The 17,614-nt window shown below is 38.8% G+C and overlaps 1 protein-coding gene across 8 annotated transcripts in view; it reads left to right on the top strand.

Moving 5' to 3' along the window:
- The window catches only part of LOC137190748 (NACHT, LRR and PYD domains-containing protein 12-like), a 122,297-nt gene that overhangs the window by 9,352 nt on the left and 95,331 nt on the right, over positions 1–17,614 (top strand). For 4 of the 8 annotated variants that reach the window (XM_067600334.1, XM_067600330.1, XM_067600335.1 and 1 more), the window contains 8 exons: positions 3,363–3,536; positions 7,775–7,948; positions 8,709–8,882; positions 10,869–11,042; positions 13,676–13,849; positions 14,352–14,510; positions 14,905–14,951; positions 17,213–17,352. In XM_067600334.1, the coding sequence (XP_067456435.1) occupies positions 3,363–3,536; positions 7,775–7,948; positions 8,709–8,882; positions 10,869–11,042; positions 13,676–13,849; positions 14,352–14,510; positions 14,905–14,951; positions 17,213–17,352 (1,216 nt within the window). The remainder of the gene's footprint in view (positions 1–3,362; positions 3,537–7,774; positions 7,949–8,708; positions 8,883–10,868; positions 11,043–13,675; positions 13,850–14,351; positions 14,511–14,904; positions 14,952–17,212; positions 17,353–17,614) is intronic. The other 4 variants (XM_067600337.1, XM_067600336.1, XM_067600332.1 and 1 more) reach the window with 4 other exon arrangements.

Raw genomic sequence — 17,614 nt, 5'->3', positions numbered from 1 at the left:
TTGCTCTCCTTGCTTGACCACCACCGCGCTATCTCTCTCTTTTTTGGCTGCAGAGAAAACAGCTTTGGTCGCTGGGTCCGCATTTGACAAAAATTGAAACAAGGTCAGTGTAGGCTCATTAAGGCAGTTTGATGCGCCTCATAATGCTTCTAGTGCGTGTTCAGCCATTAAAAACAATCAGTGTACTTCAAAACGCACGTGTCAGACGCTTCCGGTGTGTTTAGGCCTTTACACAACTTATCTTAAGTTTGCTGACATTAATTGACATTAGCCTCTGTAAACTACTTTTCAAACGAGACAAAAACTGTCACTAAGAAACCTCTCATTGTGTTTAAGTGAGCAAGTGTATTTTATTGCTTAAGAATTCAACTTATATAGAACTTTTATTAACTATTTTAAAGAGGAAAGTCGTGTTACATAGTCTTGTTTAAGTCTTTCTTATAGTCTGTCACAGAAAGAAACTCTCAGGTGTTTTCTCTTTTGTTGCTGGATAGAAGAGTAGTAGCAGGAAATACACAGAGGTGTGATGAATATTTAAGACCAGAATTGTAAAATTCAGACTTTTTAAAGAGATCTTAAACACATCAGAGGTCAATGTTATGTTTTTAATGCTGATACCCTGATAACATCTTTCTGATGACATTTTGTGGAAAATAATTAAAACCTTTTTGGTTTGTTAATTGTATTTGTGTACTGAATCTGTCACATCCTGCCTGGACTTTGTTTTTCTGGACTTTTTGTGTTCTTTGGGGTTTCCTGTGTTTCACTTCTGTTAAGTCCTTCTGGTCATATGATTTTGCTTGTTATGATTTTGGTGGTGGGTTTAGAGGACTGCATTATTAGTTAGTTCATAGTGTTTTTTGTGCTTAAGTTTATGTAATTCTGGGATGGTTTTGATTTATGCGCATAAAACTTTAGACAGTCCTGAGTAACAAACTATTATCCAACCAGGACAGTAAACCACCAGTTATTATTGCGCTTCAATACGCACTTTGATATGGACTGAATGAATGAAGAGATAGAGGAACTTAGGGTTTGTTGAAGAAAACCTACCAGGTTACCAGGCTACCAGGTTAGCTTCAAAGAGTCAGTTACCATGGTAACTCACCCAGAGTTTAAGCTAGCTCTCTTTCTGGAACTGAAAACCCAGAGTTTCCCTCATCTCAGGGTTAACAATCTAGTTTAGTTTTCACTAAACCAGCTTTCTGGAATACATCTAGGTGTTTTAACAACCAGCAAATAACTTATCAAAGCCACAGTGGGCAACAACACAACCATTTCAGCGTCCACACAAACAACAAACAGCACAAAGTAAGAGCTACAAATCATCAGCAACAACACAGCAAAGAGTTAAATAACATTACCTGTTACACATAGAGAGCCATGGCGGGACATTTAACCAGCAGGAAAGAAACCGAACTGAGTGAATAGACAAAGATGCAGAGAGACACAAAGAGAGGGTGTGTCTGATTCACGTTTTTGAAGGGGAGACAGCCCAGTCTGGCTGTTTTTTTTTTTTTTTTTTATGATTATGCTGAGTGTGCCAGTTTGAGATTTGGGTGGCACAGGAACACCTGGGCACACCGGTGGTTACACTGCTGTGTCAGGGTTTATGGCATACAGATTGTCCTTTTCAATTGACATGATGGCCAGATTGTTGAGCCTGTCCTGGCCCATGGTGCTCCTTAACCATGTGCGAAGATGGTGCAAGGCACTGAAGGAGCATTCACAGCTGCAGCTGCTGACTAGAATTGTCAGGGCCACTTGAAAGACAGTTTTCAGGGTGAGAAACATGTCTTCATCAAGCATTTGGAACACAGTGGCTGTGTCAGGGACTGTCTCTTTCTCCATCCTTCTCTTGATGAAACTTTTAGCCACCAGGAGTTCTTATGGCTTCAATTGAATCATGTAATGGATAGCAAGGCTTTTGAGGGCTTCTTCAGAAAGAAAGGTCTCTGTGGTTGGGTTGCAGGCTTGAATACCGGACATAAGCTCTTCTCCCACACCTGAAAACTGATGGTTGTGCTCCTACCATCCTGTCCAGGCACGGATAAAAAAGCTGATGTTTGAAATCATCTGAGGTGGTGATCATTTTGTTTTGGGAGAAATGAGAGAGGTAGGTGGTACTTGTAAAATGGTTCAAATTGTACCAAAATCAAAAGTACCAGTATGTCTGTGCACCTCTGTGACATAACATGGCAGTGACCGATGACATGACCGAGGCTTGCGGTGGCCTCTGCTAACACTAGCAAAATAGGCAATACAGTGCAACACTTAGCTGTGATAGCTTCGTTTTGTCATGTAAAGCAGACAGACAAAAGCAAATCTACAATCGTGAGTTTCTATTAGACACTAGAAACTGCTGTAGGAACCACCGACAAAGAGAGCTGAGCCAGCTAAGTGGGCTTGGCCTGCTATGCCGCATTAGTCCAGGCCTCACCTGGAGCCATTCTGAGGAGGAAGCCTTGTCAACGCTGGAACAGGATGCTGAAACAGGGAAAACGCGGATTAGCATTAGGTTAAGGGCTAACCCCATCAAACCGGCTGTTCCCACCATCGTGCTGGCAAATGTTCGCCACTTGGACAGCAAGATGGACTATATCAGCCTGTGGAGAGCCAATCAGCACGGAGTAAGAGACTACTGCGTCTTGGTGTTCACAAAGACATGGATGACTGAAAAAATCTTGGACTCTGGAAAAGAGTTGCCTGGATGTCTACACAAAGAATTCATGGTGCTGTGATGCTAGGATGCGTTGTAATCCCGTTCTCAAGATGTGGAGTTCATGACTATGAAATGTAGACCTTTTTACCCACCATGGGAGCTGACAGAGATTATCATTATTGCAGTCTATGTTGCCCCGAGTGCAAATGTAAAGGAGGTTATGGGTGAAATTTATAATGCCATCAGCCAGCTGCAGACTGCCCACCCTGTTGCCAAAGGGGATTTTAACAAGAAAGGTCTAGAGTCTGTGTTACTTCAATTCTATCAGCATGTGAAATGTGTAACATGGGAAATAATACATTGGATCTTGTTTACACAAACATCAAAATGGCCGAGATCAAGATGGCCTCATGCTAACTTTGTGGAGACTGACATCGAATCAGATCACACAGAAAGACTGTGCACATAATGTAGGCCTCAATGTAACTCCAATTCATTGGATTATAAAAGTCTGCAGGTATGAGAGAGTGGTGATAATGATTGTTTCATTCAAACAGTGAGATAAGATCAGCTGAACCACTGATGTGAAAAGCAGAAGTTAATCAAAACATGAAATATCAAACTGTCATCAAATAGATGAAGTAAATATAAAGTGTCTTCTTTCATGGTAACATATGTTGTAATATATGTGTCATGACAGACTTTCTCAGTGTGGACTATCAGAGAATCACTGTGAAGTTGTGGCCTCAGCTCTCAAGTCCAACCCCTCCCATCTGAGAGAGCTGGATCTAAGCTACAACATGCTGCAGAATTCAGGACTGAAGCTGCTGTCTGCTGGACTGGAGAGTCCAAACTGTATACTGGAGACTCTGAGGTCAGTTCACTGCTTGTAGCTTTGGTAATTTTTTGTGTATATTCAATTCAAAACTTTGACTGAAGTTTCAGATATTTGGTTCATAAATTTTTGGGATTTGCCTGAGCACAAATCTTCTGCGTGGAGGAATAGTAACTCAAAAGGGAATCTTTCTATATAAAGCAAGGAATCTCTGTCTGTCTGTCTGTATGTTTGTCCTTCGCATATTTCAAGAACCATTCATCCAATCTACTTCACACTTGGTGTGTGTATTGTTGGGGACACAAGGGAGTGTAGTGTCGAATTTGGTGCAATTTGGACACACAACACATTCAATATTAATAAACTTGGAATAAACAAGCAGTCAGCAAGCTGCTCTGGGGCAGGGGCTTCTGGGCTCTATGACTACATGTTATGGTCAGAGCCATACAACCCTGCCATTAGAGAGAGAAGGACATCTCTCTTCATTTGATAACATTAAAACGGTGCTCTGACATGCTGAGCAGGACGAGGCACATGCCCCACTCAGTTAAACTGCCCGAGAAGAAAGAACAAGCATACACAAGAGAAAAAAGCAGAGACAGGGGCAGTAATAATGATAGGTGTGCAGACTGATTTGATTGGCAGCAGAATCAATCAATGGAAGGCCGTAAACTACTTCTACTGTTAAACCTCAGCTTAGTCTCACTGGTGACATGTCTGTCAGGATTAAAAATATTTAATATATTAAGTTCATATCATTTTAAATGATACAATTGTCAATTGAACAGACACATTTTGAACGGGCACTCCATTAGTTTTGTACCAAATGGTCTGAAACTTTGGTAGACACTCACTTGAATGGTCTACCTCAGACTGTCAATGCCTCAGATTAGCTTCAGATGAATTTATGAAGTAATTTCCAACAGTGTAGCTATGTTAGGAAGGGACCACTTCAGAGTCACTATGGATAGGAGGACTGATTACTGCCAACAATAACTCTTTTAATGTACATATGGCATGTGGCTGTTGTTTGAAGACAGACTATTTAGTCCATGTCTGATTTCATATTGATTCTGTAATTACAGACCTGACTGAGTTCAGCAGCATTTTATGAATCTGTGTTGACATGAATAGGTGTCTGAATGTTGTGACATTTGGATGATGTCTGTAGAAGGCTGATATTATGATGATCGACAATAACATAATGACAAATCCACTGTGCTCATTTTAGGGAAAAGCTCATTGATTAGGACATCATAATGTTGAATTATCCATTTAAAACTTGAACACATCCGATGGAATATAAATTGATTTTTTTTCTACATGATTTATTTTTAGCCAGGTACCAGTATTTCTCACAGCTAATCTCTGCGAACCAGCACAACCCCAGAATTGATATTATCTCAATAAAACTGCTTAAAGAAGCTATAGAGTCAATCTGTCCAGCACTGCTGACCATCATCAACAGCTCTCTGACCTCTGGGGCCCTATCTTACACCCGGTGCAAAGCAGTGCCAAGCGCGATGCAAGTGTCTTTGCTAGTTTAAGACCGACACAGTTGTCATTTTCCCGTCCAGCACCTATGTTTAAATAGCAAATGCACTTGCGCCCACGGGCATGTTGGTCTTAAAATGAGGTGTCGTCAGGTGCATTAATGGCGCATTACTATCTTGAGGCAGCAGTGAGCAATTGTGCGATTGACCAGCAAAAACCTGGTCTGAAGTCAATGGTGCAGTGTTTCATTGTTATTTTAAAGGCGCATTATCAAGACAGTAATGTGCGCCTTCATAAGCGAGTGCGCAACATGTGTACACTCTGCTTGTTGCACACATAGCTGCACAGCAGCGCACAAACATGCAAAAGATTACAAATAAAAGAATTACAAAAAGCCTATTATTATGTAAATCAACATATTTTAAAATATACATGTCATAATTGTTAGGCATAATATTTATCAGAATTAATGAATTGCAGTAATGACAGATGAAATTGTCTAAGAATTTCACCAAATCATGGCAATACATATAGGTCAGTTTGAGGGCGTCTGTCAAGACCCAGTAAATGGATATTAACAATGGATCAGACACGGATAGACTTTCCTGCTACAACAATACATGAGGACACGAGGAACACATGGGGAAATAAATGAGGTACAAACAATGATTAGACTAAAGAAGGAAATAAAATTTCACAGCTCCTAACTGCTGCCAGCAGCAGGATCAGCAACTTGGAGAGCTGATCAAGTCCTGACAACTGTGTATGATTATTTTTTACATGATTAAAATTAATGATTTAATTTCTGAACAATATTTAACAAATGTTCTTTGACATTTTTGAGATTGCAATGATCAGGTTTTCATACTTTCAGCAATTAAAACCCCACTGATTTTATCTGTTACTCCATGATGGAACAAAATGAGAACCAAAGCTGTAATTAAAAATATAAACCTTTTCAAAAAAACAAACAAAAAGAGATTTGCAACAAATTAATGAACAGGATCCTAAACTGGTGGTCTGGGGCTGGCCTCGAGAGGGTCCAGGAGCAGCAGGGGCCAGTGTGCTTGTTATGGATTGTGCACTTTCACTTTGCGCATGAGCAGATCCATTTCCTCTGCAGAGAAGTGCTCCTTCTTACCACTTGGCAAATGCGCCATTATAATAGTTATCTGCCAAGGTGCAAGCGCACCTGGCTTTTAAAGGGAATGGGAGATGACGCTCTGATTGGTTTATGCATGTTGCGCCCACAACACACCCATGATTAATAAGAGACCAAGGACAACCCTTTTGAACCATGTGCTTGGTGCTGCAACCATTTTTCTGCTGTTAAACTAGCAAAAGTGGATTTGGACACACCCTGAATGCACTTGCGCCATGCACTTCAGACTGTGTGCTTTGGATCGTTAAAACAGGGCCCTTGGAGTTGTACCAGATATTTTTAAAACTGCTTTTGTTCAACTGCTGCTGAAGGGACAAGGCTTAGACTCCTAGAAAAGGTAGTGCTCGACCAACTACGACAGGTACTAAGTAATGACAGTATTTTTTTAGAAGTTTCAATCTGGGTTCTGCAAGCCACACAGCACAGAAACTGCCCTCCTTAGAGCCACAAATGATTTACTGATGGCTGCAGACTCTGGTGCATGGTCTGTATTACTATTTGCTTGACCTCAGTGTAGCATTTGATACCATCCACCATTCCATCCTAATAGACAGATTAAAGCAGTGGGCAGGTATTACTGGAATGCTCTGGACTGGTTTTTCTCGTACCAAGCCAACAGGAAATTTCTCATTTCTGTTGGGGAATATACCTCACGAACTGTTCAGACTAATCATTGAATACCACAAGGATCATGTTACCCCTGCAATAGATAATTTGTCATCACAACATCTCCTTTCATAGCTATGTGGATGATACACAGCTGTACCTGTCATTTAAACCTTCTGACACCAGTAAATTTGCCTCATCACATAACTGTCTACATGACATAAAAAGGTGGATGTCCCAAAATGTCTTAAAATCTAGCTCTGACAAGACAGAAGTTCTCATCATTGGTCCTGAATACATCTCACAAAAATACAGCCACTCCTTGCCTCCTCCACTCCTCCACCAAAACAAAGCAATTCTCACACATCACACCAATCTTGGCTTCACTGCTCTGGCTTCCAGTCAGTTTTAGAATCCATTTTCAAGTGCTTTTAATCACATAAAAGGCTCTAAATGGTCTTGCACCAGAGTATATACCTGAGTTCCTTACACTGTACTGTCCAAACAGGTCCCTCAGGTCTGCCAGTCTGGGTCTTCTAATTATTCCAGAGTCCAGATTAAAAACAAAGGGGGATGGAGTCTTGCAGTACTGGCTCCTTGGCTCTGGCCTCCCACCAAGCATCAGATCAGCTTACTCTGTCACTGCCTTTAAATCTCGGCTTAAAACGTGTTTTTATAGAATGGCTTTTCCTAAAGCTGATAGACTACATTTCTATGTTCATGAGCTATGTGATTTTTTTCTTTCATTGAGAGTTTTCATCTTTTTCTTCTTTCATTGAGTATTTATCCTTTTTGTCTTTCTTTGAGAGTTTTTATTTTTATTTGTGTAGATATATAAATATACGTGTATATGTATGTGTATTTATGTTTTTGTTTCATTATGCAATTGTTCCTAATGTTATGTTTTTGACTTTCCAGTCCTTTGGAAAGCACTTTGTGATTATTGTTTGAAAAGTGCTGTATAAAAAAAATATTATTATTAATATTATTGTTATTATTATTATTCTTTATTCAGATTGAGGTACTGCAGTTTGTCAGAGATCAGCTGTGTTTCTCTGGCCTCAGCTCTGAAGTCCAACCCCTCCCATCTGAGAGAGCTGGATCTGAGCTTCAATGAACTGCAGGATTCAGTAGTGAAGCTGCTGTGTGATTTTCTGGAGAGTCCACACTGTAGACTGGAGACTCTGAGGTCAGACACCATTTTTTATTTCTGTGCTGATATTAATAAGATTTGAAAGTTGTGTTGACACTAAACTGCAGATATAAAGTTGATATTATGCTGATCCAATATATAATTGGTAAAGTATTTTGTCTTCTTCAGTGGTTTAGTCCATTGAGTGTGTCAGAGCAATATTGAGCTGCACATTTAAAACCTTCATATAACAAGAAAAATCCTGCACTGGATAATTTCATTCTTCAAATAAAAGAGAAAATATTGAGTCAGACAGTATCAAATTTAATATCCAGCATTTACTTGTTTCAACACTTTTTTTGAAGCTATGCAGTTTTTCTGGTGACACCATTCCATTAAATGTAGATATATTGAACATCATCTTCTTCCCAAATCCCCAAGATCTATCCTGACATATTTGGTATCTTTGTAAATGTTGGGATCTTGAGTAGAATCTCAAGTAAATTCTGTTGTATTTTACTTGTTTGGCTGAAACAACATGAGTTTGCACAGATGGAGTTACTGGTGGAGCTGACAGAGTTTAAGAGGTGAAGGCATTAAGTGTTTCTTGAAGTGGCAGCATGTTGTCATTAATATTAATTAGAGCTCTTTTTTACTGTTTGTATTTGACAGTTTTTGAACTGCATCCTGGTTGTTTCGGGTGTTTGGAGTTTCCATTTTCTAAACTTCTACATTCTAAACCTTCTTCAGCTCTAAACAAATGATGAAATATTGAATGATTTGTCTGCTAAAGTGACATTATTTATTCTTTATTCAGACTGAGGTGCAGCAGTTTATCAGAGATCAACTGTGCTTCTCTGGCCTCAGCTCTGAAGTCCAACCACTCCCATCTGAGAGAGCTGGAGCTAAGCTACAACAAGCTGCAGGATTCAGGAGTGAAGCTGCTGTGTGATTTTCTGGAGAGTCCACACTGTAGACTGAAGACTCTGAGGTCAGGTCACTGGCTGTCTGTTACTATTGTTGATCATAATGTTTAATAACTGAACCTAATTTATGTACACACATAACTTAAATCCTTCAAGCCAATTTCCTGTAGTCTGTCATCATAAAAGATGACTAATCTTAAAGAAACTGTAGAAAATGTCCACTGTTAGTTGTTAAAGAAATTTAATGTTGATAATTTTTGGTCATCTGTATACAGAAGATGCTCTCAATTAATATCTGTTTTCAATTGATAGTTTACTTGCTCAGGAAGAAATATTTTTTAGGTTTACATTAATTTTATTGTGTTTTAATGAATAATGGTTCTTTACTGATAATGATCCTTCAGAACACACACACAGGGACACAGAGATCAATGCAGGTGTTCAAAGTTTCAGTGTAGTAATTTTTTATGAATCAGTGTTGACATCAGAATCAGAACCAAGTATATTGCCAAGTAGAGTTGCGCATACAAGGAATATGCCTCAGTATCGTGGTGCATAACAGCCAAAATACACACAAAATTACGTAATCCTAAATAATATTAAAAAAGACATTTACAATACAAGCTATGTAAAATATATTTTAAGTCAGAAGAGCTGTTACAGGTTTAAATTTTAAATTGAAGAGAATGAATATGTGTCCGAATGATGTGATGACATTTGGATGGTATCTGTAGAAGGCTGACATTATGATAATCCACAATAACACAATGACAAAGTTGCTCTACTCATTTCAGAGAAAGCTCATTCAGGGTGTTTACATACACTTCAGTGACCAGGTTACAGTCGACTTTCTCCAGTCAGCTGAGTTCTTAAATGTCATGTTAACAAGTAACCTTGTTTCTGTAATCAGGATCTGGGATTAGAGAAACCTGGTTCCTGTAATCAGCGTTGGGAACTAGAGAAACTTGGCTCTTGTAATCAGGATTGCAGATTAGAGAAACCTGGTTTCCACAGGTAGATTTCTCCTGGAGAACTCCGATCTCTCTGTCATGTATACAGTTGCTAAATGTTATCGTGTTCCTTATCAGCTTTTTATGATTGAGTGTAGTAGTGGTGTACTCTGTCATGCATTGTGTGATGAATGAGGTGCACACCATCACGTTTGGTTCCAACCAGCTGTGTATTCTAATAATAATAAAGATATTAGGTCTCCCACAGCAAGTTTCATGGTAACAACCTCCAGAAATTACAGAAACATGATACAGCAGACTGGTAACAGAGTTTAGGGTGCACCCCTCAAGTCTGCAGGGGCCCACCAGAGGGTGCTCATGTTACACACAACACGTAAGTCTCAGTGTTAACTTATAAATTATAATCAGATTAACAAAATAAATAGTAAGTAATATAATAATAAATCAGACAGGTGACTAGTAATAAATAAAAATCATTGCACATCCAGTAATAATAGCAAAACACAGCTAGTAATGGCAAGTGGAATCATTAACTCTGTCACGTACATGATCATGTGCAGAACAACAGACTGCAGACAAAAAAGTAACATTGGAGCAGCTGGATGAAAGCAAAGATCATTATGCAGAGCGATGCAGCCTCGTATGTGTAAATAAATCCATCTTAAGTCTGACTAATACCTAAACTAACACAAAGCAGCATGTAGAAGTCTAAATAAGTTGGTTTCTAGTGCTGAACATTTAAATATTTGATAAATTCACATTGTGAGGAAAAGCTCTGCTCTGTCTGTACTTCTGTCACTGTGCTGTCAGTCTGCTCTGACACAAACACAAAACAAAAAGTCATAGAGTTACATCTTCACTCACTAATACAATTTAAATGAGTCAGCCATGTTTCAAGAATAAGGACAGGCTTAGTGGAGAAATCTTATTACTGGCCTGCTGCATGTACACAAGGATTTACAGTAACCAGGTTACTATAGGGAATGTAAACACACTGACTGAAGAGGACTATACATTTCAAACCTGAACACATCTGATGGATTTTAAATTGATTTTTTCCTTCATTTATTCTTTATTCAGATTGAGATACTGCAGGTTGTCAGAGATCAGTGGTGCTTTTCTGGGCTCAGCTCTGAAGTCCAACCCCTCCCATCTGAGAGAGCTGGAGCTGAGTGACAACAAGCTGCAGGATTCAGGAGTGAAGCTGCTGTGTGATTTTCTGGAGAGTCCACACTGTAGACTGGAGACTCTGAGGTCAGTTCACTGACTGTCTGTTACTATTGTTGATCTTAATGTATAACAACAGAACCTAATATATGTACATACATAACTTACATCCATAAAGTTAATTTCCTTTTTTCATATTTTCATTTTTGTATTGTACAAAGTTTAATTTGTAGTTGTAAAAGATGACTGATTCTTAAAGAAATTGTAGAAGAAAAATGTCCATTGATAGTTGAAGTAATTTACTGATGATAATTTTTGGTAGAGTCACATCTGTATACAGATCCTCTCAACTAATAGCTGTTTTAAATTGATAAAGTTTACTTGCTGAAGATTTTTTTAGGTTTACATTAATTTTAATTTGTTTTACAAAATAATGTGTCTTTACTGATATTGATCCTTCAGGACACACACACAAAGAGGGACACAAAGATCAAAGCAAGTATCTAAAGTATCAATACAATATTTTTTATGAATCAGTGTTGACATCAGAATCAGAACCAGGTTTATTGCCAAGTAGGGTTGCACATACAAGGAATTTGCCTCAGTCTTGTGGTGCATAACAGTCAAAATATGCAAAAAAGTAAGTAATAATACAGACATGGCCAAAACTATTGGTACCCTTGTATTATTGAAATAATGCACCATTCACCCTGAATAGTGTTGAAATTAAAAGATATTATTGTCAATTCATGTCTATGTTTGGTTTGCAGTGGAGCAAAACAAAAAAGTTGTGAATAACTGAATTCATGCTTATTCTACAAAGACATTCTAAAATAGCCTGGACAAAAATATTGGTACCCTTTAGAAGTTGAAAGAAATAATTGATTTGTAGTGATACTTTAAGCAAACGATTGTGTTTTAATTAGTATCACAGGTGTTAGAAAAAAGGTAATAGGCAAATGTGGTCAACATAAAGGTTACAAGACCATCTCCAAAGAGCTTGATGTTCCTGTGACCACTGTTGTCAATATTATTAAGTTTAAGGCCCATGGAACTGTAGCCAACATCTCTGGACGTGGTCACAAGAGGATAATTAGCCCAAGATTGAACAGAAAGATTGCTCAAATGGTTGAGAAAGAACCAAGGAAAACTTCAATACAGATCCAAGCTGATCTTAAAGTTCAAGGTAAAATAGTTTCAAGTCGCACCATCCGTCGCTGTCTGAAGGAATATGTTGGAAGACCCAAGAAGATCCCACTTGTACAAGGGAGACACAAACAAGCCAGACTAGACTTTGCCAAAATGCATGCATAGAGCTTTTTGGTAAATCACACCAACCCTATGTTTACAGAAGAAAATGAATATGAAGCCTTCAAAGAAAAGAACAACATGCCTACCATGTAATATGGGGGAGGCTCAGGGATGTTTTGGGGTTGCTTTGCTGCCTTAGGCACTGGGTGCCTTGAATCTGTGCAGGGTACAATGAAATCAGAAGACCATCAAGGCATTTTGAAGTGTAACATACAGCCCAGTATCAGAAAGCTATGTCTTAGTCACAGGTCATGGGTCTTCCAGCAGAATAATGATCCCAAACATATGTCAAAAAGTACGCAAGAGTGGATAAGAAGAAAACATTGGACAGTTCTGAAGTGGCCTGCTATAAGTCCTGATCTGAATCTCATTGAACATCTGTGGAAAGAGCTGAAACATGCAGTTGGGAGATGGCGCCCATCAAACCTGAGAGCCCTGGAGCGGTTTGCTCAAGAAGAGTGGGCTGAACTACCAGTGGAGAAGTGGAGAAACCTTATTCAGAGTTACAGAAAGCGCTTGACTGTAGTTATTACCCCCAAAGTCTGTGCTACAAAATATTAAGTTAAGGCTACCAATATTTTTAGCCATGCCATTTTAATTTGTTTTATTGTATTAAATGATATGTTAAGTTGTAAATCAAAAGCAAAGCTTCAGTTATATTCAATGTGAAATAAAGAATGATGGATACCATATATTCATGTCAGTTTCAACTTAATACAGAGAAAATTTGTTTTTTTTTTTTAAAGAGGTGGAAGGGTACCAATATTTTTGGCCATGTCTGTATTAAAAAGAAAGAAAGAAATTTACAATACAAACTATGTAAAATATATTTTAAGTCAGAAGAGCTGCTACAGGTTTAAATTTTAGATTGAAGAGATAATAGATAACATTAAAACAGACAGGTGACTAGTAATTAAATTCTGTGCGCATCCAGTAATAATAGCAAAACACAGCTAGTAATGGCAAGTGGAATCATTAACTCTGTTATGTCACGCAGAAAAAAAAGTAACATTGGAGCAGCTGGATGAAAGCAAAGATCATTACTCAGAGCGATGCAGTCTCATATTTTTTAATAAATCCATCTAAAGTCTGACTAATACTGAAACTAACACACAGTAGCATGTACAAGTCTAAATAAGTTGGTTTCTACTGCTGAACATTTAAATATTTGTTAAATTCAGACACTTTGACATTGTGAGGAAAAGCTCTGCTCTGTCTGTCCTCCTCTCACTGTGCTGTCAGTCTGCTCTGACACAAACACTCGCTCCAAAAGCACAAAACAAAAAGTCAGAAATCTCTCGCTAATACAGTTCAAATCAGTGAGCTACATTTCAGTACACATTTAAAACCTGAACACATCTGATGAATTTTAAATAGTTTTTTTTCTGCATCATCTATTCTTTATTCAGATTGAGGTACTGCAGTTTGTCAGAGATCAGCTGTGTTTCTCTGATCTCAGCTCTGAAGTCCAACCCCTCCCATCTGAGAGAGCTGGAGCTGGGTGGAAACGACTTGCAGGATTCAGGGGTGAAGCTGCTGTGTGATCTTCTGGAGAGTCCACACTGTAGATTGGAGACTCTGTGGTTAGTAGTGGATTTAAGTCAGTCCATGTTAATGAGCCCCTTTATTTGTCTCAGAGGTGATATTTTGGATGATACGGTTATCATCCAATCAAAGATCCAGTATTTCCAGGTACAGTTAATAGTTTCTTACGTTAGTGTTGAAGGTGTGAGAGGAGAATGGAGCAGAGTATTGAATTCATATTTTCATTAACTGACTGGCATCAGTTGCTTTATTCATGCTTTGCCATCATTGGCTGATTCATCAGCTTCTTGGCTACCAGCTGACCAGTCACATCCTTTCATATTCATACAGGTGTACATATGTATAAGCTGACACTTCTCATTGATTACTCTCAACCACCTCAACCTCCTTCTTATGGCTGAAGTGTTTATCAAAGCTGATTTAACTAAAATTTAAGAGCCTTTTCCTTCAACTCTAACTGTATAATCATTTGCTATAAATGGTCATTTCTCTGACGTAAGTGTCTCTGACTGAAATATATTAGTATATATATGTGTCTAGGTTCTATGATTCTAAAGGTTTACCTGTCACGTCAACTGGAAACCAGAAGATGAGTGGTTATGTGGAGGAAGAGGACAAATCAGAGTCTCCAGTATCCACTTGTGTGTCCAAACATCATCCTCTGGACTTCAATGATGAAGCTGGACCCTCAGACCTAAAGTAAGAGATTGTTCCTACTGAGAGCAGTTCAGTAATTTACCTTAATGTGAGCAAGAACCTTTGCATTTATTCATCATAAATTTAATTGAAAAGGGAATTTAATCTTCCCTTCGAGGAAATTTTCTGGGTGATGTATATTTGGCCAAAACTGGGGGTGTAAATATTAATATTGCTGAGCTATGTTTATGCCTTGGGACGCACCACAATTCCAGATTACTCCCCACTTCATGTAAATTAACTTGTAGCTGGATTAGAAAGTCCAGATGATGATAAATAGTTTGGTGGTTGTGTTGAATCACCAGAGTTATCTTGAGTGAACAAATAGAGTCTGATTATTTGAACCATCTACATAAGACAGTCCAGCTAACTGCTGTGTTTGTATTTATTCTTACAGGATGGTGGACAGACAAAACAATGCTGCACCTGACAGACATAAAGGAGGTGAGTGTGGGACTGTGACGTGACAAAATACACATCTAAAGACAACTAGTTGAGATTGTGTCTGTGGATCCCTGTGACGTCTGTTTCTGACTAAGCTCTGATCACCAGTTTTTACTCCAGTTTGAATGCACCATAGTGGGTTCATTCACTTATCAGGGATTCAGAGTGAAAACAGCCCTGAGTTAAAACAAAATAGGAGGCTGTTTTGGTGGGGTGTGTTGTTAAGGTACAGTTGAGACAGGAAATACCATCCAGGAAGTCCAATCATAGGTTTGAAGGTTTAGAAGATGCCAAAATGCTGCATAGCAGTTTGCAATACTCAGACAGGATTTTACATCTCTGGAGAGTTATCTTGGTGGAAACTATTTTATCTCTTGTTGTGACGATCATTAGGTAAACTGTTGAAATACGGCGTTCACATTACAAAGGAATTCACCAGGAATGTACCTACAGAATGGTGTTCCTCAGCCTTGTCATTGATTCTACAAGTCTCTGGAACTCTTCTGGAGGGATGAACACCATTCTTCAAAAAGATATTCCCTCATTTGATGTTTTGATGATGGTGGTGGAGAGCACTGTCTAGCACATCAGTCCAAAATCTCCCATAGGTTTTCAATTGGGTTGAGATCTAGTGTCTGCGAAGGCCATAGTATATGATTCACATCATTTTCATACTCATTAAACCATTCAGTGATCCCTTGTGCCTCATGAATTGGGGCATTGTCATCCTGGCAGAGAACACTCCCATCAGGATAGAAATGTTTCATAGGATAAAGGTGTTCAATCAGAACAACTTTGTATTGATTTGCAGTGACCTTTCCCTCTAAGGGGACAAGTGGACCCAAACCATTCCCCCCAAAGCATAACAGAGCCACTGGATCCTTTCACTGTAGGGGTCAAGCATTTAGACCTGTGCCGGTTTTTCCTCCAATTTTTCACCCGTCTGTATGAGATTTCTCCACACAGTTTCTTGCTGTGTGATGTCACATTTTGTTGCAGCATAAGTTGAGCCAGGTTCCATTTTTTTGCTGGACGAGCCTGCATTGTGTTTCTGTGGCTCGCTGTGTTGTCAGACTGCCTCCATTCAAAGGAATGGGAGGGCTGCGTCTTTTCATACAGAGCAAATGTCTGAAGGTCTGAGTGCAGCCTTAAAAAGTGTCAGGTCCATCTTTGTCAGAAGATAATTGCCTAATATCAGTCTCAAGCTGGTCTTGGAAATTTGAAACAGTCATTTGCACTGTGCATTAGGAACCATTGCGATCGCAAAATCTTTAAATCACGGTTTGAAATTTTGTAAAATATGCTTACTCGTTTTCTGGCAAAGAGTTAGATGTTCAGATATATATGTCTCTCATGTCTGTACGGTAAACATGAAGCTACAGCCAGCAGGGAGTTAGCTTAGTTTATCTTAACATAAAATCTGAAAACTCCTGAAAAAATCCTGAAAACTGTAGTGGGACATTGTTGATTTTACACTTCAGTTTTTGTACAGATTTAACAAATGAGATATAAGATGTTAATCAGTGAGCATTAGGTGCTGGTAGGTGGATTTTTTTGGACAGAGCCATTTCCTGTGTTTCCTCTGTTTCGTATAATTGTGAACTCAATATTTTGGGGTTTTAGTCTGTTGGTCAGACAAAACAAGATACTTGAAGTCATCACATTGCACTCTGGGGAACTATAATAGACATTTTTAGAATTTTCAGGTATTTTCTCCTGCTTTGTTCTGATCTATTTTGGCTGTTGGGAAAGATGTGTTGTCTCACTGCAAGAAGCTCTTCAGTTTGAATCTCAATCATTTCTGTTTTGAGTTTGGATTTTTTCCTTGTGTTCAGAAGTCCAAAGAGATGGAGTGATAATTTAAAATGTTGCTGTGTTGACGGATTGTGCAAAACAAGAGAGTTTGTTCCACTGCAATAATTGAAATAATGGAATAAAAACATACTTGATGGACACTTTGTAAATCCAATTTTACTTTGGTTTTGTGGTAATTTCTTTGTTCAAACTTGATCTTGAATGAAACATGACTGTGCTTGGTCTGGAACTTATTACAGTATTTCTTTGCCATTTTTACTTTTTTGGAGGGTTTCCCAGTAGAGGACAACAGGAGACATGTGGAGAAAGTCTGTGTCCAGCCTTAAACCCGGACTTTGTGTTGCAGCTTTTTGTATGTGTCTTAGTCCACTGGGTCAGAAAGATGTCCAGAAGTGAGTTTAACATCGGCTGTGTGTCTTCTTCTCTACATCCAATGGCTCTACCAGATCCGTCCACATCCAATACAACTCTTGATGTGTCTGTGGACAACAGAGAGGTTCAGCTGTATCCTGATGATCCAGAGAGGTTGAAGCAGCAGCAGCAGCTTGTGTGCAGAGAGAATCTGACTGGGACAAATTACTGGCAGGTAGAATCAATACAAATGTCCACTTTTTGCTAACATGTTTATTAATTTGTTATTGATCAGACTCAGGTTCCTCCATAGGGTAGTACTCCTTATGTCTAACCTCCAAACATGATCTCTTGTCATCTGTATTATCTTCAAGCCCTCTTTTCCTCTCCTCTCACTCTTTCTTTCTCCATTACAAAGTCATTCTAATTCCTTTCTACCACCTCATCTGTGAAACCACCAGCTGCTGTCCAACGTAGCCTTGCAGGATCATTTCATT

This window comes from Thunnus thynnus, chromosome 10 (assembly GCF_963924715.1).
Source record: "Thunnus thynnus chromosome 10, fThuThy2.1, whole genome shotgun sequence".
Taxonomy (NCBI): Eukaryota; Metazoa; Chordata; class Actinopteri; order Scombriformes; family Scombridae; genus Thunnus; species Thunnus thynnus.
This window is presented reverse-complemented; position numbering and strand designations above follow the sequence as displayed.